Source organism: Protopterus annectens, chromosome 9.part0 (genome assembly GCF_019279795.1).
Source record: "Protopterus annectens isolate FY-2018-M chromosome 9.part0, PAN1.0, whole genome shotgun sequence".
Classification (NCBI taxonomy): Eukaryota; Metazoa; Chordata; order Ceratodontiformes; family Protopteridae; genus Protopterus; species Protopterus annectens.
In genome coordinates, this window is record NC_056743.1 from 1,212,126,036 (window position 1) to 1,212,149,563 (window position 23,528).

Sequence of the window (23,528 nt, forward strand, 5' to 3'; positions counted from 1 at the left end):
CAACTAAACAATGAACAGAGTATTTAAATGATTCAAGTAGTTAAGTACTTTTAAATCATCAAATTCCTGAACCCCAGTCTATAAATTGCATATTATCAAAAATTATACAAACATAATGCACTTTACCACATAGAGATTCATAAAGCAAGATGAACATTGGATTCAAAGTTTCAGCACTGAAAAAATGCTTTCACCAGTTTTCTAGTTTTTGCAGTCAAATCTTGAAAAGAACCATCTTTCCAGATACTAAGAGTATGAAAAGATGCAGATTTTATAAATGCAAATAATAAGCTAAAGCACTCTCATTGGAAATATCATAAACAGTAGTTGTTGTGTCTTTCGGCTTTTAGGGGTCGCCACAGCTGAACTCCGGTCTGCTAATGATTGGTAGTTGATTTTTACGTGCCGAGTTACCAGCCCTGACGCACAACCTTCAACGAAGGTACGCCCATTCACCATGTCTCCACGCAGAAGACACTCTAGCTGAGAATCGAACCGGACAGCGACTTACTGTGAGGTGACAATGCTACTGCAGCACCACCACCGCAGGTTGGAAATATAAACAGTATCCTTAGGAAAATAAATGGCTGATATATTCTGATATACCATAATGCCCAGTGACAAAATTAAGTATTTGACCCAAACAGGTACCTATATGGTGCAGTAGTGATACCTATAAAGTGAAAAAGAACCACCTTCTCATGTTCCTGGAAAATATTCAGATGTTGTTTGACATTGTTTTGTAGTGGAGCTATGACCCCCTGAATAAGGGTTGGGGCTGTTCCCTCACACCTGTGAATACTAAATTAACTCTAAAGTCAAGCTGTATTAAAGTAAAGGAGATAGGTGTCTTTCATGCAAATGCCAGGCATTCTGTTTATATTTGAGGCAGCACTACCTCAGGTGGATTTATGTGCGGGATGCAGGGTGAGCAATCCCTCTAAAAAACCTTGAAATAAGCATACCATAGTTTATCATATAGTTTATAAGTTTTAAAATTTTAGGCCTCTGTTGTATCTTTCTGTATTGCCTTTGGCTATTCTTTTCATGAACTGTCTCTTATGTGTAAAACCTATTAAAGGGACAGTTCACCCCCTCATAATGCATGAACTTTATACTGGAACAGTTAAGACTCTGATCCTGCATACTCAGTTTCTTTGAAATTTCTTACTTGGAAGACAATTTTTGTTGCTGATATTTACATAGTTGGAAAGGTGGATTGTGGGCTTTGATGTCTTCACCCTCCTTTATAGTCTTTCATAAATACAGGTGCTGTCAGTCCATCATTTTTTTGCATAAAATGATGTTAGAAACAATTTTTAATCAGAAGATTCAGTTAATATTCTTTCCTCATCATCCTTAAACTACAAGAGGGATCTTATTACATTTTATAGATCTAAGGAAGCAGTTGTGGATCTGCCTGCAGGACCAAATAGATGAGAAAGTTCAAATAACTTTGTATCCCAGGACTGTTGTGGGTTAACACATTGTTTCTAAATAACTTGCTAAATGTAATGGATTTTATTTGACACTGGCAGCAAGTCTTTTGAGAGTGCTGTCTGATACTACCCTTTAAGGGGTAGCAGCACTGACTAATGTCTTTAGAGGGGTGCCTCAATGAAATTTCTGAAGCAGAGCCTTAGTCTTCTACACATGCATTCACCAGACATTTCAGATTAGATTGTCAAGCTAAGACTGTTGGATAGTTTGCTATAGCAACCCTTCAGGGAATGCTGACAAAGACCTCCTGAGATGAATTTACAGTTTGCTGTTTTGCCACTGATTAAACTTATTATTGCAGTGACAGCAGTGAAGACAGTAATACGGTAATATAGTACATTTTTGGTTAAGTAGTCACCATTATACTAGGCTTTTACCTTCATTCCTGTATCTGCAGTATGAATTCCTTCTCCCATCCCCATTTTGTTGTTGTGTCATGCAATATAAATTTCTTCCTCCACCCCCACACTTTTTTTTGTTGTGTCATTTTTATGGTGGTTTTGCAAGATTTGTTAGCATTATGTTTTTTGGGTTCTGGTTTTGAAGTTAAGTTTTATCTTATCTTATCTTAACTTGTCCTGATGCCTTCTTGCATTTTATTGTTGGCATAAATGGTATTTTGGAATGGCAACACTCTAATTGGAATTCGTGAGTGTGTATAAATATCTGTATGTGTGTGGTTGTAGTTTTTTTTTTTGTGTAATTCTTTTTTTCTCATTGCTTCCTGCCAGTCATCAGCCCTTCTTTGACCTATCAGCCCTATCATGCTCTATAGGGCAAGAACAGGACTCAGGAAGCCATTATCCAGGCAGCCACTTGGGTTTTCTTGTTAAGCCCAAACATCTAACCCCAATACCCAATAGCAGCGGATAGGTTTGGTTGTCAGTATCGACATTCAGAGCATATATGATAATTCATATGGGAAACAGGCTCCATTAAGACACACGACAACACATATGCAATCAGAACATGTTTTATCATTATAACTTTGATTCTACTAAGCCATATTGCACCCATCCATAATACAGATATAAACAGTTGCAGTGGCACTTCAGTCAGATACTTCTCTCTACACAGATTATTTGGATAAGGGTCTCATTTTTTAATATGTTTTGCCTCTCCATGCTTGTCAGCAATCAAACCTGCTCCTGTTAGTCTGACCTGTTCATTTTCCCATCCTAGGTATCTCGCAGTGGAAATGGGAGCTGAATGGAGATGCTGTCTGGCAGTGATTTGCACCTTGCTAGCATCCCAACAATGAAAGCATTTATTAAAGCCCTAACCCTATCCCCCATTGGTTGATGTGGGCACCCAGGTCACAGCAAGGGCATCTTGTTCTCTTCCCCAAATTGTATGCCTCCACCCTCATGCCTGTCAGGAGTGCCATCACTTTCCTGAGATCACCAAACTCATGTCCCCAAATCCTCAGGCTTTGGTGTCATGCATCTAAGCAACTGGGAAACCAGAAGTCACCATCTCCCTCCCTCACCCCTGGGAAAAGTGAGGCAGTGCAAACTGTACTCCAGCAATCACTTGCTGAGTTCTTTCAGTGCTCAAGCTGATGTTTAGGTTATAGTTAGTGCTTCTTCCATCTATGTTATAGAGTCAGACTATAAGAAACTCAGTTCTACTGTTTCAGCGTTTCAAATGTTATCAGCATGGGAACCCAGTTTCTTCCAAATTTCCTTTGTACTAGAGCTTTTCCCATAAAATGGCCATTATGTAATCTGTCTTGTACAGCAGTGTTATACTGAACTGTGCGATGGAGTGATACAGTAAGGCTACAACTTTCCAGGTCTTAGTAATACCTTAGCACATTACTCCAAAACAAAGAAGCTAGTGAAGTTATGTAAGGAAGAGGTACTCCGTGTAATTTATGCCCAGTACCTAAGCTCACTTATAGAGCTCTATATGGTTCTACTGGCATTTTGCAGCTCAGTCCAGAAAGCAATTATTTTTGGTCATGTAGCAAAAATATGTACCCACTCCCATAATGTTTGATACCCCTCACCCCAGACAACTCCCACACTAGTTAAGCATATTTAGAAATATTAAAGCCAGTTAATGAGGTGTAAAACAGGAGAAATATAATGTGCTGTTTGTAAATATCCACAGTATCACAGAGGATGGTGACAAAGGACAGACCAGCTGTATGTCTGATAGTTCCTGTCTCACCATAACTCCTACTTCTGCCTCAGGACCTAGACAGTAACTGATAATTACACCCCTAAGTGCACTGTGAACAGCTGAGATAGAACCATTGTTTACATCAGATTCATTGCCACTTGAAACAAAATGTCAGCAGTAGCATAGCTAGAGTTTCACCCTATTTCTTGTATTCTTTCCATATGATACCCAGCTGGGCAGCTACTCCATAGTGTAGAAGCCCATCATCCTGTCCCAGCTCAAGTCTTCCCTTCACAGTAGAAAACTTGACAATATGGTCCTGACTGCCCATTTTGCAAGTTGACTTGTAGGATCAGAAGGTGTATGTGCTACACATGTTACTGCACACTAAAGGGCATGAGCAAAAATCCCTGGCTATGCACTAATATCTTTCCCATGCACACTCCTTGTTTTACTGTAGTTATGAAATGGGCATATTTTTTTTTAGTTTCAATATTATGTTTAGTAGTTTATGTATGATTATTGTATTGCGATGTATTTTAATGTAACAAACTTTATGTACCCATATTGTACAAGTGATTTTTGTAAGGGTTTATAACTTTTATATGGAATGTTTATATGGACTTTTTAGAGGGTGGCCACAGTGGTGCGGCAGTTAGCATTGCCGCCTCACAGCAAGAGGTTCTCCGATTCGATTCTCTGCTGGGGTGCCTTCTGTGCAGAGTCTGCATGACCTCCCTGTGGTCGCGTGGGTTTCCTCCGGGTGCTCCAGTTTCCTCCCACATCCCAAAGACATGCTGTAGGTGGATTGGACACTCTAAATTGGCCCTAGGCATGAGTGTGTGCATGTGTGTGCCTTCTGTGGAAGGTTGGGCGCCGGGCTGGCAACTTGACACCGTAAAACTCCACTGCCAATCATGAACAGACAGGTGATCTGCTGTGGCGACCCCTAACCAGGAAAAGCCAAAAGAAGAAGAAGATATGGACTTTTTAGAGTAACCATATTAGGGAGTATTCTGTGCTGTTGTGAAATTAAATTTTTAAAAATTGTCTTGTAATCATTTTTGTAAATTATGTTTTGGATCAGCTTTTAAAACTCAGTGTAATACTTTAGTCGCTAGTGATCCATAGATGGTAAGTTGAAAATATCAAGTCATAGTGTTAAAATTTAGTAGATTTTTTTTTTACTTTTAACAATGTAGCAAGCATTTGCTACAGTTTAGATGATACACAGAGTCCTACAGCACTCAGGTTTGATGGACAGATAATTGTCAGTGTCAAGCCTTCCCTAGAAACTCTTAATGAATTGCACAATAACCTTACTTTAGCAACAAAAGTTTCCATGACTAAATCAAATCATGAAAACCACTACAAAAAGACCAGTTTCCCTTCTAGGGTATTTTAATTTCAACATAACAAATTATCCTTTTCAAACAAAAATTGTTTATTTCTCCTTTCTAGTCAACTTCTTCATCTGAGTTCAGATTCTTGTATTGGTAGCCATCACTGAAGGAAGGCTAAATTTTGGGGATTCAAATCATAGTACATTAGAGACCTTATACTGTGTTCCATTTGGATGTAATATTCCTTATGTCGTTCCTTTATGCCTACAGTGTTAGCTTTCCATATTTTGCCTTCAGTTGTAGAATTTAGAAGAGGACTTTATCCAAAATTTTGATGTATGCAAACAGTTAAAAATGTCTTACTGATCTTACTAAACAATCTGCCCATCCATCAGTCCATCTGTTTTGCATTTCATTCAGTTCATAGCCAAAGGACCAGAGCTTATCCAGGCAAGTGACAGCTGCAGTGTAGAAACCAATCCATTATGGAATGCCAGTCTGTTGCAGCGCACACACACGCACACTCAAGTACAGTTTAACATCACCATCTAATCTACCTGCTAGTTTGCATTTGGATTGAAGGAGGAAACTGGAGACTCTGGTGTGAACCCATTCAAAATATCTGAAAAATATGCAAATGCTATGTAGAAAGCACCCTTTCTAACAATTGACCAATAGGTCTAAGTGTTTGAGGCAGCAACAGTAGCTTAGCTGGCTTATTATGATTCTGTTGACTAAATAAACACCATCAGAATAGCTTGTTATTTGCATAATCTAAGATCATAAATAATAGCAATAGCTGTGTAATGAAATAGTTACTAATGAAGAGTAGAAGCAGTGTGTGTAGCATCATTTAAAGGTTTTCCAGAATGGGACATCTGGGAGTCAGCAACATGGTCTTCACTATGCAAGCTGGATGCTGTGTCCAGAAGCAGAAATAGGTTTGGAAGGTTAGTTTTACAATGGCTGCTGTCCTGAACTGACCATTCAGCCTTCATCTGACATATCTCTTTGTAGTAAGCCCATTTAATAGTATCTGCTGGAACATTTCTTCTCAAAATAGCATAGTACATTTTTGTGAAGTGCTCACCACTTCACAAAAGATCCTCAATAGAAACTTGCAGCAAGTGTTTTATTTGTATTTATTTTTGAGTAGTAGGTGAAGCAGATAACTTAGGTCTTTTTTTCCAGCCACAATTTAGTTACAAATATCCAGAAAAAATAAACATTAATAGTCACAAGAAAATCATAATTTACATTTAGCGCAAAGCAGCAAGTTAGCACTGTATTTTCAAGTCACATCTGTATTTAAAACAAAACAAACGATCATAACAGGTTTTTCATTCTTCATGTATTTTATCTGACTTGTCATATTTCATGGGTACATTTTTGTAATGGTCATATTAGACTCCTTTCTAATATACCCAAAAATATGTATGCAACGTCTGTGCTAGCAAACAAGGTACCCTCACATGAAAGTGGAAATGTTACCTGGGAAATGGCTATCATAGGGTGAACTGCTAAGCAATACAGATCATTCACTTGTGATAGAACAAGACAGATCATTCATCTGTAACTGCTGCCAACTCTGCCTGTCTCATGTCTACTGCTATAATGAGTACCTCCTACAGCTGTACTTTGCCGTCATGATTCAGAGGAAAATGTTGCAGATGACTGTGTTTTGATTGCCTTAGTAGTTGGTGTTAGTTATAAGTTCTTTCCTGTGAACAAAGATGGCATCTTACTCTTGTTTCCTTGATACATGAGACAGTGTCATCTATGGTCCCTGTCCTATAATCTTTAATTAACTTGCTTTTTTATTTTTTCTGTTTATTTTAGTCAGGCATGATGATTGCACCTGTCTTGGCTAACCTTGGATCAGTGGAGTCCCTGAAAATTTGTGCAAATAAAGAAGAGGTAAATGTAGACTTTAAATATATATTTGGGGATTTTCTCTTGTTGTCATTCATTTTTGTTTACATATTTAAAGCAATATATTTTAACACTGAAGTCACAAATTGTTCAGTGTCACTGTAGGATATTTACCAACAGTCAGTTGCACTGCATGATAGTTATCAGTGGTCAGTAGCACTCTAGGATAGTTATCAACGGTCACTAGTACTGTGGGATAGTTATCAGAAGTCACTAGCACTGTGGGATAGTTATCAGCAGCCAGTTGCACTAAAGGGTAGTTATCAGCAGTCACTAGCACTGCGGATAGTTATCAGATGTGAGTATCACTGTGAGATAGTTATCGTGGTCAGCAGCACTGTGGCATAGTTATCGGCAGTCACTAGCACTGTGTGATAATTATCAGCAGTGAGTAGCACTGTGGGATAGTTGCTAGTGGTCAGTAGCACTGTGGGATATGTATCAGTGGTCAGCAGCACTGTGGGATTGTTAGCAGTCACTAGTACTGTGGGATAGTTATCAGCTGTCACTAGTACTGTGGGATAGTTATCGGCAGTCAGTAGCACTAAAGGGTAGTTATCAGTAGTCACTAGCACTGCAGGATAGTTATCAGAGGTGAGTATCACTGTGGGATAGTTATCAGCAGTCACTAGCATCGTGGGATAGTTAGCAGTGGGATAGTTGTCGTGGTCAGCAGGACTGTGGAATAGTTATTAGTGAGTAGCACTGTGGGATAGTTATCGGTGGTCAGTAGCACTGAAGGATAGTTATTAGCAGTCACTATCACTGTGGGATAGTTAGCAGTGAGTAACACTGTGGGATAGTTATCAGCGGTGAGTAGCACTTTGGGATAGTTATTGGCAGTCAGTACCACTGAGGGATAGTTATCAGCAGTCACTAGCACCATGGGATAGTTATCAGCAGTGAATAGCACTGTGGGATAGTTATCGGTGGTCAGTAGCACTGAAGGATAGATATCAGCGGTGAGTATCACTGTGGGAAAGTTATTGGTGGTTAGTAGCACTGAAGGATAGTTATAAGCAGTCATTATCACTGTGGGATAGTTATCAGCAGTTAGTATCACTGTGGGATAGTTATCATGGTCAGCAGCACTGTGGAATAGTTATCAGTGGTCATTAGCACTGGAGGATAGTTATCTGTGGTGAGTATCACTGTGGGATAGTTATTGGTGGTCAGTAGCACTGAAAGATAGTTATCAGCAGTCACTAGCACCATGGGATAGTTATCAGCAGTGAGTAGCACTGTGGGATAGTTATTGATGGTCAGTAGCACTGAAGGATAGTTATCAGCAGTCATTTTCACTGTGGGATAGTTATCAGCAGTGAGTAGCACCATGGGATAGTTATCAGCAGTGAGTATCACTGTGGGATAGTTATTGGTGGTCAGTAGCACTGAAGGATAGTTATCAGCAGTCATTTTCACTGTGGGATAGTTATAAGCAGTCACTATCACTGTGGGATAGTTATCAGCGTTGAGTATCACTGTGGAATAGTTATTGGTGGTCAGTAGCACTGAATGATAGTTATTGGCAGTCAGGAGAACTGTAGGACATTTATAAGCAGTCACTAGCACTGTAGGATACCACCTGACTGCTTCTAACTTTTAAAAGTTTGTTGTTTGGTTTATGGCTGTTTGACCTGAAGAAACATTTTTGCAAAAGTGTTTTTAGTTTGTCATTAAAAGATTTTTTTTACTAGAGCATTGGTTCCTCACTACTTACTGTGTTTGCTCATAAGCTGTAGTTATTTCAGACATTCACTGTAGGATATTTATTTCACTGTAGGATATTTATTAACAATCAGTAACACACTGTATGATATTTATTAACAGTCAGAAACACACTGTAGGATATTTATTAACAGTCAGTAACACTGTAGGATATTTATTAACAGTCAGTAGCACACTGGAGGATATTTATTAACAGTCAGAAACACACTGTAGGATATTTATTAACAGTCAGTAACACACTGTAGGATATATATCTGTAGTCTATACCCTGGTAGGCTGTTAATCAGCAGTCAGTATGCTGTGTGACATTTATCAGCAATCAGCGCTGTAGTAATTTTATCTTAGTTTTACAGTTCACAGATGTCTTCATGCACCACTTCAGTGTGGATTCAGTTTGTGCTTGCACAGATGTACAGTTAAAGCAAGCTGGGAAGGAATGAAAGTATGCCCTGCTGGCTGCAGTAATCCTGGCCCTCCAACAAGAGTCAGTCTATATTGATTGATACTCACTAATCCCCTAGGAATAGATAAAAATTGCTAGCAGTTCTTCAGTTCCACTTCTACTGTCTGGCTATCCATTGCCAAATGAACTTGGATTGGTGGCAGCTTAGACGGGCGCCCTGTCCATGTGCAAGTTTACTGACAATGCTTTATCATTTACAGTCACACCAGAGTGTTTCTGAATACATTATGTAATTTGTTGATAATTCATATGATATTTTTTATCCATCTAACAAAGGAACATATCCCCTGTAAGGTTCCCTTCAGGTGCCGGAAACCGGCCTGCTTGTTTTACATTTGCTCAGTCAAGTTTGCTATGTATTGTTGGACAAAATTTGTTGTAATTTGTGTGGCTTGAATTTTGTGTAGTAGAGCTTACTCCTAGATCGCAGTGTCTCAGAAAAAAGAGCAATACATTTTTATGTAATAAGAGACCACTATTTGAGTTGTGACAACCTTGCCCTGTGAATAATAGAGCGACAAGGCCCCACATGGAGCTACATTGAGGCTTCCCCTGCCAAAAAAGCTTTATGGAATTAAAATGCTTATGGAATTTCTATGCCTCTAACATTTGTACAGAGCTGTCTTAGCGTTGAATATGCACGTGTTTAGATGATGTATATCAAATAAGTAATTTGCACAACTGCTGCGGTGCATTTGACCTTAGAGCAGTTGGATTTCAAGGAATGGTAGGGGAACTTCATTGGCAATGGTTACTTACAACATGCTGGCATAGCTCATTCTCAAAGGTTGTTTTCAAGAATGCAGAAATGCATTATGCCTGATTACTCCAAATTTGCGGTGGTGGTGCTGCGGTAGCGTTGTCGCCTCACAGGAAGTTCGATTCTCAGCTAGAGCATCTTCTGCCTGGAGACATGCGTGAATGGGCATACCTTCGTTGAAGGTTGTGCGTCAGGGCTGGTAACTCGGCACGTAAAAATCAACTACCAATCATTAGCGGACCGGAGTTCCGCTGTGGCGATCCCTAACTGGGAAAAGCCGAAAGACACAACAACTCCAAATTCGTTTCAATTCTATCTTTACCTTCCAAGGTAAATACAAGAGTTGCAATGTAAAAAATAATATACCTTTTTATTTCAGCTGTTGAGTAATGTGAGAAGTTCTTGTAAGTTTAAATACATACTCAAGAGTCATAAACCCTCGTGTAGTGAAGCAATTTACACAAAAATTTCTGGCACCATGGTGATAAATGCCTAGTGTCAAATGTTGGGCAGAACAAGCTATTCAAAATGTATTTGTGATGTGACATGTGGTGTGTTATTGCGTTAAAGAATAAATTGTTCTTAAGTCCATTGCTTACTGCTCGGTACAGTATGCTTATATTGCTCGGTACCGTATACATACAGTTTGCAAAATAAGCATAATCCCTTATTAAGTACTAACACCTCTACTGACATCAGGCATTCACTGCAGCAAACATTAATAAAATGCTGATATACCTCACCTCTCAGAATCAGAAACAAAGCCAGCAATAATGAGGAGAAATGTCCAAATTATGGACACATTTTAAATATTGCTGTCATCTGCATAAAGAGAATTACATGACTTGTAATTAACATGAATTGTTTTGAAATATTAAAACAAAATATAATTTGAATAAAATGTTCTGGTGAAATCAGGGACATTTCTGAGGTATGTTAAGTGTCTTGCAAACAGCAGCAGATACATCACACCTTGCATTGTATTTACACAGGGTAGAATCACTACTATGTAATATGCAATCAAAACAGTAGGATTAAGAAGACTAATGGTGATGAAGGTTGTTCATTTGAAACAATTGATAGAGCAAATATTACTGAATTAGAAGTTGAAGATTCTTTACATCTGGTCAGAAAATATATTCTTGTAATTGGAGATTATATTATTAGAGAAACTAATACTTTCATTTGGAGAGAAGATAATAAACATTGAATTGTGTTATGCTCATCGGGTACAAAAACAGAGGATATGAGGCAAGCTTTAGGATTCCTTCATGTAAGGAAATATGGATCTGTTCTTATTCATGTCAGTACAAATTATCTCATCCACAAGGACTATCTGACTGTCAGTAGGGAACTTACAGCCCTCATAGGTAGGTACTAGGCTATTGGCCCTAGGGCTTATATAAGCCTAGCCAAAAATGTACCCTGGCTTTCACCACCCAAGAAAATTATTTTCCTGTGCCCCTGTCGAGCAGAGCCATAAAGGTGATCCCTGGGGTGAATTTCCTATTTCCCATCCAATCACCAAGATTTTTCTTGAGTGCTAATGAGGAGCTTTGTTTGATATAGATAGGTAGTTTGTTCCAGAGTATGGGAAGTCTCTGGGACAGGAATCTATCTGTCCAGCATGTTCTGTTTATTGTGTTGACAAGGTTTAGGTCCCTAGAGCATGTAGCTAAGAGGAATTGGGATTTCTTTAAGTGGAGCATGTCCAACAGTTCTGGGTTTGACATAGCTTTGTATGTTAGGCAGAGATCGCCTCTGAATAGGTGATATGCGACGGAGTAAAGCTGGAGTTTTTTGAGACGGTCTACGTAGGGCATCTGTTTGAGGACAGTAATCCTCTTTGTGAGGTATTTCTGCGGCCTTTCCAGTTGTTGTGGATGTCTTGTGAGGTGCATACCAAAAGGGGCATTGTACTTTATAATGGGTCTAATGAGTGATGAGTAGAGGGAAACGAATGACCTCTTTTTTCGTGGATGAGAAACATTTTGTGGTGAGGTTTGCCATGTAGAAGGATTTCCTGACTACTGTGGCAATGTGATTATCAAAGGAGAGACCACCGTTCACGTGTCCCAAGGTCTCTTATCACACTTTTGGTGTTAAGTAGACTATCACCTATGTGGTAGCTCATGAGTACAGAGTTTTTATCAAAGGGGATGACAATGCACTTTATGGAGAGCAATCTGTGTCAGCTTCTGAAATGTCTTGTGGAAAGTAAGATGCTGAGTTTGCTGCTGCTGTAGTGGAATGTGCTGTAGTAGAGCTTTGCTGAGCTTTTTACTTAGAGTAAAATGAAGTAAAGTGGGGCAGCCATTTTGACATGGTTTATTTGTTGCAGGAATGCCTGTTTTTCCCATTAAGAGAGAACATTTTCTTCTGTTTTTGTGGAAACACAAGTTTTCCTGTTATGGTACTTTTTGTTGTTTGTGCACATTCAGCATATGAAATAGTTGCTCTCCTTCAGTTTGTCAGCCTGGGTAGAAAACTATAAGCTGCATGGACTGGTTAAGATAGTCTGCTCAGAAAAATCATGAAAAGGCGGTACAGATCAGTATTTACATATGCCCATTTGTTATGAAAGACTATAAAGTGGCTTGCACATGATAGCTTGCATCTATGGGATAACTCTCCCATACCAGCCATGTCATTCTGGACTTTTGTTTGGAGCTGCTGTTTGATAAGTGGGATCTGTAATATTTACTCAACTTAGAGAGCCGTCACAGAGGACCAGCATTTCTGGACAGTCACACTCTGCAACAGTGCTCCTCCCCCAGAAGAATCCCTACTGAAAGACAAGTCCACCTTGGTAGAGCCCTTAGGACAGGACAGTATTGTACTTTCAAAGGGAAATATACAGGCTATCCTTAATTTGGCGCAGCACTGGAACTCTATTCCCAGTTTTCCCTTTCCCAAAAGAGACTGACTGGTTCGCTACTAATCTAGACCTCAACATGCCTTTCTGCTGCAGGATGGCTGCATGGTTTTGCTGGGTATAAGGAAGTGCCCTTTGACATATCAACATATGGGTTCCGCACTGAATGAGTTTGCCCTGAGTGGGCATGATTTCCATTGCAAAGTGTTGCCATTTGGGCTAATTTTATCTCTGTATAGTTACTTGGGTATTGATTGTGCTGGCTAAAGCTTGCAAAAGAAAGACCTCCATGTATTCCTGAAAGATAGGCTGCTCATGTCCCAGCAAGGACTACATGGAAGTGCTGTCCTAGTAGTTCTTGCAGTCAGACTAATTAAATCCTTTTTTTTTTTTTTACTTAACAGAATGATCTTGTCTTTGTTAAAACCGTCTACCATATTACCCATCAGTATTACAGTGAGCATATTTACTCAAGAACTCAGATAACACTTCAGTACACACACACACACACACACACACACACACACACACACACACACACACACACACACATATATATACCAGTTTAACAGTTTTACCAGTTGTCTGAAGGCTGTTTAGTCATTATTATGGGATGTTTTCACCACTTTGGTTCAATGGCTGTATGTTAGCTGTTAGCAGTTAGCGACTGTCTATAAATGTTTTTCGCTAATCAACTGCCTTCCCAAATTGTACATACACACTAGTGTAACATACACTTAATAGCCTCCTCCCTACATAGCTATAGTAGTAGATACAGTTATAGTAGATAACGTGCATTTTAAGAGTTACTAACTGTGTTTTGTTCTCCATCTTTTCTCTCCTCCAGCTTTTGAGCCCTGAATCTTTTCCCCCTGTGTTCTTGCCTGGGTGGATATTTGGACCTACCTAGGGCCGTACACCCTATTACCAAAGGAATACTCTCTGCTGCTTCAGCTCCCTTTGAAGACAAGTAAACCCAAAAGACTCTATAAGAACATAAAGTACGTACATCTGCTAAGCCAGTACTACTGTACTCTTGCTCTCCTAGCAGTAGCAGTATACTCCCTGTCAGGATTGCCAGCAGTCAAACCCCACTCTACTATACTCCTCCATCTTCCATACCTCTCACTGCTCTTTGCTACCATTACTCCCTTCTCCTTCCATCCCATTACCCCAGGTATTACACTGGTGAGCCTTGTATTTCTGCATACTCCACTAGTGAACACCCCTTTTCCATTCCTTCTGATCTTAGGGCTTAACTCACAACTCTCCTTGTGCCAGAATAGAACTGACCCTAACTACTCCCTCATCCATACCTTTAGCCCACTCCTTACACTTTGTCCAGACCCACTCCACCTCACCTTCTACTACTTACACTTCACTTATACTGCTTCTCTGATAGTCTCTCGCTCCTCTTCTGCTCTTGGGCTCAACTTGATCCGTTCGCCCTGCGGGCTCACTCCGCTCCCCTACCCTGCCCCCAAATTCCACCCACCCCCAGCACATCTACATTTATCCCTCCAACATTCCACTCCCACTTCCATTGTACTCCAATCAGTACTCAGTCCTCTGAACACACCTTCCTTCTTTCCCGCCAAAACTAACTTTCTTTCTCAGGCCCATTCTCATCTAATTAACCAATCCTACTCCTTTCCCTCTTCTAGACCACACCCCTCTATATCCAATACTACTGTCCTTCTCTTCTAATATATCATATACTCTCTCTATATAACACTATCTCCCTTACACCAACACCAATATCCTATCACTGTCCTACTGTTACCTTTCACAACATGCTCTCTAGATACTCCTCCATCTTCCCTTCACTATTACTTCTCCTCTCCTTATCTTACTTACACCATCTCTCCCAGCCTACTATTTGCTCCAACTCCCATTCATTGCATATAACTAACCACCACAATTCACCTCCACTACAATCTTACTCTCCCATTTCTTCCTATCGTTATCACTCAGACAACCTTCTTCTATTTCGTTTCAAACTTATCCCCCATCACACATTCCCAATTCCTATAGGAACTAGCAAATCCCTACATTTCACAATAAACCCCAATCTCACAACCCTGCTGTCTATTAACCTAAACTATTACATACAACACCTGATCAGTACTCTCTTATCAGGTGACATCCATCCCAACCCAGGCCCTGCCAATATAACCACCACAACTAAATCCTTACTATTCACTTCCTTAAACTCACAAAGTATCGTTAACAAAGTCCCCAACCTTCATGCTTGGCTTATACACAACAAACCTGACTTTTTAACTATTTCTGAAACCTGGTTGAAACCACATATTAAGGACTCTGAATTAGTTCCCCCAAACTACTCCATCATAAGAAAAGACAGACCTCTCAAAAAAGGTGGAGGAGTAGCCCTTATATATTCCTCCTCCCTAGTAGTTTCCCCCTACAACAAACCTATCCCACACTTCAACAACGCTGAACTTCTCCTTACTATATCTCAAATCAATAACCACAAACAAATATGTATAGCTTCCCTCTATATCCCTCCAGGTGACAGTATCTCTACTCTTGAACTTATCCTTTCTTGGCTATCCAGTAACATTAGTAATGAAACCATAATCCTAGGAGACGTAAACATTAACTGGGCCCTTATCCAAGCTCCTTCAAACAACACTAATATCAACCTCTACCATTTCTCACAACTGATCAACTTGCCTACTCACCCAGCCAAAAACTCCTCTAATGGGAGTATACTGGACTGGATCCTAGTCTCCCACCCCCACTACTTCACCAAAAGTGGCATCCTTCCCGACCCACTAGGCAACCACTTACCCACCTTTACCCACCGACTTCCAACTAACCTTCAACGGACCCACAACTTCATTACTATCCGCAACCAAAAAAACTTCAACCCTATAACCTTTTCAAACTCACTTAATGCAGTAAACTGGGCTTGTCTAAAAACATTACCTCTAGACAACGCAGTCTCATACTTCAACTCTACATTCTTAAAATTACTTGACTCTCAAGCTCCCCTACAGACTAAGAGAATAAAAACTAAATCAGCCCCTTGGCTATCTAAAACTACTCTATCTTTCATGAGACAAAGAGACAAAGTGTGGGCACGCTACCAAAAACACAAGACAACCCCACTCCTCAACGAATACAAACTGCTCCGCAATAAAGCTAAAAAACTTATCTCTTCTGATCGACAAAACTATTTCTCCACACTCCAAAACCAAAACACAAACAACCCTCAAAAATTCTGGAAAGGAATCTCCACTCTCCTCCACCCCAGCAAACCAGATACTCCAACCCCAGATCCAAATGCTCCAGAACTAGATTTAGCCACCCAATTTAATTCCTTCTTTATTGACTCTATTTCAAAACTAACCTCCTCATTCTCTACCTCCTTCCAATCCACTAATTCCTCTACCTCCTCTTCAACACAAATTCTATCCTCACCCATACAACCCCAAAATTCAACACCACCCGACTGTACTATCTTCACTTTAAATCCCATTCCTACAACTACTATTAAGAAGCTCCTTCAGAAATTAAAACCATGTACCAATGCTCCTGATAATATCCCTTCTTACTTTCTTAACATTGCTGCCGAAAGTCTGGCCTACCCTATTAGCATCCTAATCAACCGCTCCCTACTAGAAGGCACAGTTCCCCAAATTTGGAAACAAGCCTTTATTATACCATTACACAAAGGAGGTAACAATAATAACACTACCAATTTTAGACCCATAGCCATCCTGTCCCCCATTTCAAAAATCCTTGAGAAATGTGTGCAAATCCAACTCCTTCCTCATCTCCTAGACAACAACCTTATAACCCCCACACAGCATGGCTTCAGACCTAATCATAGCACCATGACTGCCCTTCTCTCTTTTCTTGAAATAGTAAATAAAGCCCGAGACTCTGGACAAATTGTTTCCACCTTACTCCTTGATCTTTCCAAAGCCTTCAATACTATCTCTCACAGCCTGCTCTTGACTAAACTCTCCAAACTCTACCTATCCTCCACCTCTCTGAACTGGTTCTCTAGTTATCTATCAAACAGAAATCAAGCTGTAAAATGGAAAAAAGCAACTTCCTCCTTCCTAAGCACCCCTACCGGAGTCCCACAAGGCTCCATATTGGGCCCTCTTCTATTCAACATATTTATTAATGACTTCCACAAATCTATCCCTTTCTCTAGCATTATGCAATATGCCGATGACTCCACTATCATCTGCTCCGCCTCTTCTATCTCCACCCTACAAAAACTTACTCAAGACGCCGTCTCTTCCACTGAACAATGGATGCTTTGCAATCATCTAGCTCTCAATGCCACAAAGACCAAATTAATGTTATTTACTCCCTCCCCCCAACATAAACTCACTCTTAGTTACCATTCAAAATAACTCTCCTCTTGAAATAGTGTCAGAGACCAAACGTCTTGGGGTCCTCATTGACAACCAACTAAAATTTAATTCCCACCTACAAAAGAACATCAAAAAAACTCATCAAAAACTTGGCATGCTATATAGACAAAATGCCTACCTCACACGTACCACTAAAATCACTCTAGCTTCTTCCTTCCTCATTCCCTCCCTCCTCTATGGTGCCCCACTTCTTACTAATCTTCAGTGCTCCTTAAAAAAACAGCTCACCTCTTGCTGTAACAAAATAGCTAGATTCGCTACCACCCATAAGTCTTCCACTCACCACTGTCTCTCCCTCCATAAACTAAAATGGTTAGAACTTCCCAACTATCTTGCTTATACTCAACTAACTCTAGCCCACAAGCTTATTCTAAACCCCTCCAACTGTCCCTCCCTCTCCTCTGCCTTTAAAATGCACCATCCAAATAGAGTTCTAAGGTCTAATAATCAAAATTTTCTAGAGGTCCACAAACCGAATCATCCCCCAGGCAAAAACCTCCTTTCCTTCAGCCTTGCTCGCCTCTGGAATTCCCTACCACCAAACATCCGCACTACCTCTAACCACTCTACCTTCAAGAAATCACTTTTCTTACACCTAGAATCTCAATGGGAATGCTCTTGTACCCACCCCACATAACCAACCTTTCCCTGTACTAACATTCTACTCTATTCATCTACTATGTTCATTCATTAAAATGCTTTTATGTTTTGCTTTTATTCCTTCGTTAGCCTGTACCAAGATTGTCACTGACAAATGTTAAGTACATTTATGTTTTGCTTATGTTCTATTATAGTATGTACCTATATATTTACGGTCTATGTTATTGTAAATTGATTTTCTTTTTTGGAGCTTTTCTCCCCAGGACTCCATTGAAAACGGGTTCTTCAATGGCCCAATGGACTATCCTGGTAAACCAACTGCAATAAATAAATAAAATAAATAAATAAATATATATATATATATATATATATATATATATATATATATATATATACATATACACACACACACACACACACATATATATATATATATATATATATATATATATATATATATATATACACACACATATATATATATATATATATATATATATATATACATGTTCCCATTGCTTTATTTCTCAGGATAGAGTGTTTTTTTTTTTTATATGGACAGTAAGTACAAAGTCTCAAGGATCCTCTTTTAGAGTGTTGACCTACCATAATTTTTTTTAGCTTTATTACTGTTCTTTCAGTATGTTATTGAAATGTACAGTTGTGTGACAGCTTACCTTAAAAGTAAGTGTAGAATAATAGGATCATTATGGTAGGATATAGATATGTGTGTGTATATATATATATATATATATATATATGTGTGTGTGTGTGTGAGTATGTATGTATATATAATTGGTATGATGGAATCTCTGGATTGTGAGACAAAGGAACTTGCATTTTATTTGAGCAATTTTGTATGTTTCCTGATATTCTTTTCTTATTTTTTATTTATTTTTCTAACTGGCTGATGTGAAGTAGTTTATTTCATTTGGTCTTCAACCTGTGGGTACCGGATCCATATCGGATCTGAGCCGACAAGTTCACTAGCATCTGCTCCGAGCTCCAAGCTCCTCCCCTTACCCATAATACACTACCTTACACCCAGATCTCATTTGCCACGGCTTGCCTGAAGCATTGTGATCCTGAGCTCAGAGTTTGTGAGTTGGGTTTTTTGATAAGTAAGCAGTTTTTTCACAGTTGCTTGAGTGTTAGCTATTAGTCTAGGTTCCCTCTCCTCCTCCCCTCGCTGGTGCATCGTATTTAGGACTTTTTCTGTAGTTTTACAGTGTCAGCTAGTTAGTTTGTTGCTTCCCCTCCCCCCTCAGCATTCTGTGTGCCTTTGTGTGTGTAGTGAGAGGGTCTGAGTAGGAAATAGTTTGTTTTTCTCTTTTTTCCTTCTCTTGTTTTTTGTGCTTTTATTCTGTAGAGACACGGCTGACTCCAAGCCAGTATTTAAGAGGTGCACTGAGTGTGGCCAATTTTTGCATTATGTGCTTGGCTATAACAGATTTAAGTACAGACTGTTCCATTTGTGCGGGTTTTAATCTGCGTGCTATTAAGGATAGATGGGCTAAGTTGGCCCTGAAAGGCCTTCTACCCACTACTGAGCCGGCTGCCTTTTCCACTGCTTCGGTCACAGCAGCTGCTGTGGATGCCTCTCCTTCCTCTCTTGTCCTTGCTTCTCCTCCCTCCCAGGCTGGGACTCAACCTCTCATTTCTAAGCCTGTGGAAGTGGAGCGCAGAAGAGGCAGAGAGAAAGCGAGAGAGAGACAGCACAGGCCAGAAAAACATAAAAGGTCCCCGGACCTTTCTGCTTCTACTCCTGCCAAGAATCAGTCTAGGATCCGTGACTCCCCTTGGCTCCAATCTCAGAGATTTTCCCTGGAGCCGGAGGAGCCATGACCATTATCTAGGGTCTTGGTTCCTCGACCCAGGTCAGAGTCCATGGCCTCATCGAGGTCCACCCAAAGCTTATCTGAATTCGACATGGATAAAATGATGAGGAGGTTCATTCGCACTCCGATCCAGATGGGAGTCTTGCCAGCCCCTTCTCCCTCTGGAGGGGGGAGCTCACTTCCTTTCTTCACGCAATTTCTCCTTCTCTGATCTGTCCACCGGGTTTGGAGTACTTGGATCCAAGGATAGCCTTAGTCAGGGGGGTCATCACCGACAGTACATGTCTCATCGACACCGGCAGCTGCCTGGAGCGTGTTGGATCCGACCAGTTCTGATCCGAGTGGCTCTCGGAACTGGAGCCTGGGGGTCGGATCTGAGGGAGTGGAACTTTTTCCATCGGCCCCAACGTTGTCAAGCCAAGCCCCCCCCCCCAGAGCACCGTCCACTTCAGGCCCAGTTCCAATTCTTGCGTTGGATCCGGGAAGAGCAGTTTCCTTAATAGTGGCCCAAGAGGCTTGTTCTCCCTCGGTGTTTGACATGATAGAAAGGGTTCTCTCCACTGAATCGAGACTCTTGACTATTTCCTTGTACTCCATCCTGACTCCCTCATCTCTGTCTACGAATCCCATCATTTTACCAGAGGGACAGCCCATGCTCATGGAGCTCCAGGCGGTTCCCCCTGAGGAACCAAGTGGCTTGCGAGTTCCCCCCAGAGAGCCCCACAGGAGACGTGCCTCGCAAGCATATGTGTAAGTGGAGGCACTTGGACTCCCCGAGTCCCTCACTGAGGACACTGATTTGGATGATGGGGAAGGTTCCCCCAGATCACCTCCCGAGGATGTTTGGAGACATCATGGAAATCCTACGCCAGCGGGGAGGTTGGCCTGTCCCAAAACCTTCCTCTGATGAATCCATATTCCTGGAGGCTTTCTGCACGGGCCTATCTACTTCCTGGGTGTCCCCTCCCACAGATCCCCTGGTGGACCTGGTCACCTTGCAGTGGAAGGAGCTGGACACTGTGGAAGCAATCCCGAAACATCCAGACAAAATCTTGAGTCCGCCCTCAGATAGTCCAGTGTGGAACAAAGGCTCCCCTGTAGATGCTATGGTGGTAGCAGCAGCCACTAAAAAGGAACTAGCCCAGGGGAGTTCCTCAGTTCATCCCCCTGACAAGAGAGTCTAGGATGATGGACCACTTAGGGAAGTGGGTTTATGTGTCAATGACCTTTTCCATCATGGCGCTGAACTATCTGGCCCACGTTACTAGACTACAGAGCGACTTGTTCAAGGAACTGGCTGAGTGTCCCCCTAAGTCCATGTCGCAGGAGGACAGAGACACATTCTCTGCGAGGATGGCCACTTTAAAAGCAGTTTCCAATATGTCCATGCAACTCCTTTCACATGCTACTGAAGGAGTGGCTAGGGCAGCTGGGTCTGGCGTGTCCATGAGGCACAATGCCTGCCTCAGATTGTCAGTTTTTGGAACCTTTCAAGGCATCTTTTGCCAACACCCCTTATGACGGCTCTACCCTTTTTGGCAAGGCCGTCAAAGAGACTTTGGTCCAGAGTGAGAAAGATGGGAAGACACTGTCTGCTGTCTGGATCTGCTTCTTGAACCCTCAAAGATCCTTTTCCCAGAATCAGCAAGGGCAAAAGAAGATGTGGGTCCGGAAGTCTCAGTATTCCCGGGGCACTCAGGGCTCTTCTTCCCCCAGAGGCAGAGGGGGACAGGATAGACACCAGCCCAGAGGCAGATGGGGTCCAAAGAATTTTGGGTCTCCAGAACCATTCTTGGACAGGCCTGGGCAGCAGCCCTGAGGGGTTGCCCGACTGCTCTACTCTGGAGGCAGTCTGGGATCGACTGTCATTACACCTGGCCGCATGGGAGTCTGTCACATCAGACAGCTGGGTGTTTCAGATCATATCCAGAGGATACTCAATCCCTTTTGTGGTTCCTCCCAAACACCTCCCGGATGTACCACCCACACAAAGGGAGGCAGCAGCACCACTGGAAATTTCTAATCTGGTAGAGAAACGAGCCATCGAACCCGTCCCCCCAGACCAGTCCGGATCGGGCATCTACACCAGGTTCTTTTTGGTGCCCAAGAAAATGGGGAACTTAAGGCCCATTCTGGACCTATCTACCCTGAACCTGTCAGTTGCCAAAGAAAAATTCTGGATGGTCACATTACAGTCCATCATGCCGAACCTGCAAGAGAGCGATTGGATGTGCCCATTAGACCTCCAGGATGCCTACTATCACATAAAGATGCGCAGAATCTCCAGGAGATTCCTCCGCTTCCAGCTAGGAGTCAATCATTACCAATTTCGAGCCCTACCCTTTGGTTTCACCACAGCCCCCAGGGTGTTCACCGAAGTGATGGCAGTAGTAGTGGCTCACCTGAGGCTTCAGGGGATTCAGGACTACCCGTACCTGGATGATTAGCTCCTCTCTGCTCCCACCAGGCGTCTACTTTGTCAAACCAGGGATTATTTCCTGTTGCTTGCACTTCACTTGGGGATTACAGTCAACGCATCCAAATCTCTTCTAAATCCTGTCCAGGTGATAGACTACATTGGGGCATGGATAGACGCACTACAGTGCAATATCTCCCTAACCATGGAGAGAGTTTGAAACCTGAGGATGCATGTTTCTGTGATCTACCATTCTCACCTTCCCTCGGCAGAATCAGTTTTGAGGGCCCTAGGTTCTGTGGCAATGACCATAATGCTTCTCCCATGCACCCGGTTCCACATGCGAGTACTGCAGTGAACTCTGTCAGTGCAATGGTCCCTGTTGGATCTTCCATTATCGTATCCAATACACCTCAGTCAAGTCTGCAGGTAATCCCTTCTCTGGTGGATGTATTCTCCGGAAATTCTGGAGGGACGACCTTTTGTTCCAGCCCCTGTCCAAGCCACAGTGACCACAGATGCCTCCCAACTTGGGTGGGGAGGCATTGTTTGGGTAGGACAGTCTAAGGCCTGTGGTCCCCTGTTGAGACCAGTTCGCATATAAACGTTCGGGAGATGAGGGCAGTCCTTTTGGCGTTGCAGGCCCTCATGCCTTTCTTTCTCTGGCAACCACTGCAATTCAGTCAGACAACATGTCGGTGATCTGGTATGTCAACAAACAGGGAGGGACCAGATCTTACCCCCTTTGTTGCGAGGCCATGAGAGTTTGGGAATGGGCGATCTCCACTGGTCACTTTCCGGGACAGTCCAACATCCTAGTCGGACTATACTGATGCCTTACGAGTGGTCTCTGAATCCTTCAGTAGCGGAGCAGATATTTCTGGAGTGGGGTCAGCCTTGCTGTGATCCCTTCGCATCTCCTTCCAATGTGAAGTGCAGTGAGTTCTTTGCTCTGAACCCCCAGCCAGGGGAATCCCCCCAGAGATACTCTAGTCCATGCTTGGCCTCCTGATCTTCTGTATGCTTACCCTCCAGTACCTCTTATTCCGAGGTTTCTACAGAAAGCTCGTCAACTGGGAAGCAAAGTGATCCTCTTTGCCCCATTTTGGCTTCGCCAGATATGGTTTCCCTTCCTATGGTCTCATCTTCTGGCTCCATCTTGGACCCCATTCAGGATCTTATTTCACACCCCTCAGGGGTTCCTTATCTAAGCCTGGACAGTTTGAAGCACACAGCTTGGCTGCTCCAGTTTCCGTAATTGCTAGGACTCCTGGATTATCCTCTCAGTCAGGTCTATTTTGGTGGCAGCTCATAAGTCTTCCACCAGGAAGGTTTACCATAGCAAATGGAAATGTTTTTCCTTTTGTGCTTCTCAAAGGAGTTTAGATCCTTTCACAGCTCCTGTTCCTGCCATTCTCGACTTCTTAGCAAATATTTTTCAACAAGGAACAAGCTCTTCTACTATCAAAGTTCAATTAGCTGCCATCTGTCATTTTCACGTGGGTGAGAATTCTGCTTCTCTAACCTC

The 23,528-nt window shown here is 41.7% G+C and overlaps 1 protein-coding gene across 5 annotated transcripts in view; it reads left to right on the plus strand.

The window, feature by feature from the left end:
* NUDT8 (nudix hydrolase 8) overlaps window positions 1-23,528 on the plus strand; it is a 478,858-nt gene that overhangs the window by 440,268 nt on the left and 15,062 nt on the right. For 4 of the 5 annotated variants that reach the window (XM_044084134.1, XM_044084137.1, XM_044084135.1 and 1 more), the window contains one exon: window positions 6,810-6,887. The exons of the other annotated variant lie outside the window; for it this stretch is intronic. In XM_044084134.1, coding sequence (XP_043940069.1) covers window positions 6,810-6,887 — 78 coding nt within the window. The remainder of the gene's footprint in view (window positions 1-6,809; window positions 6,888-23,528) is intronic. 5 annotated transcript variants of the gene reach the window in all.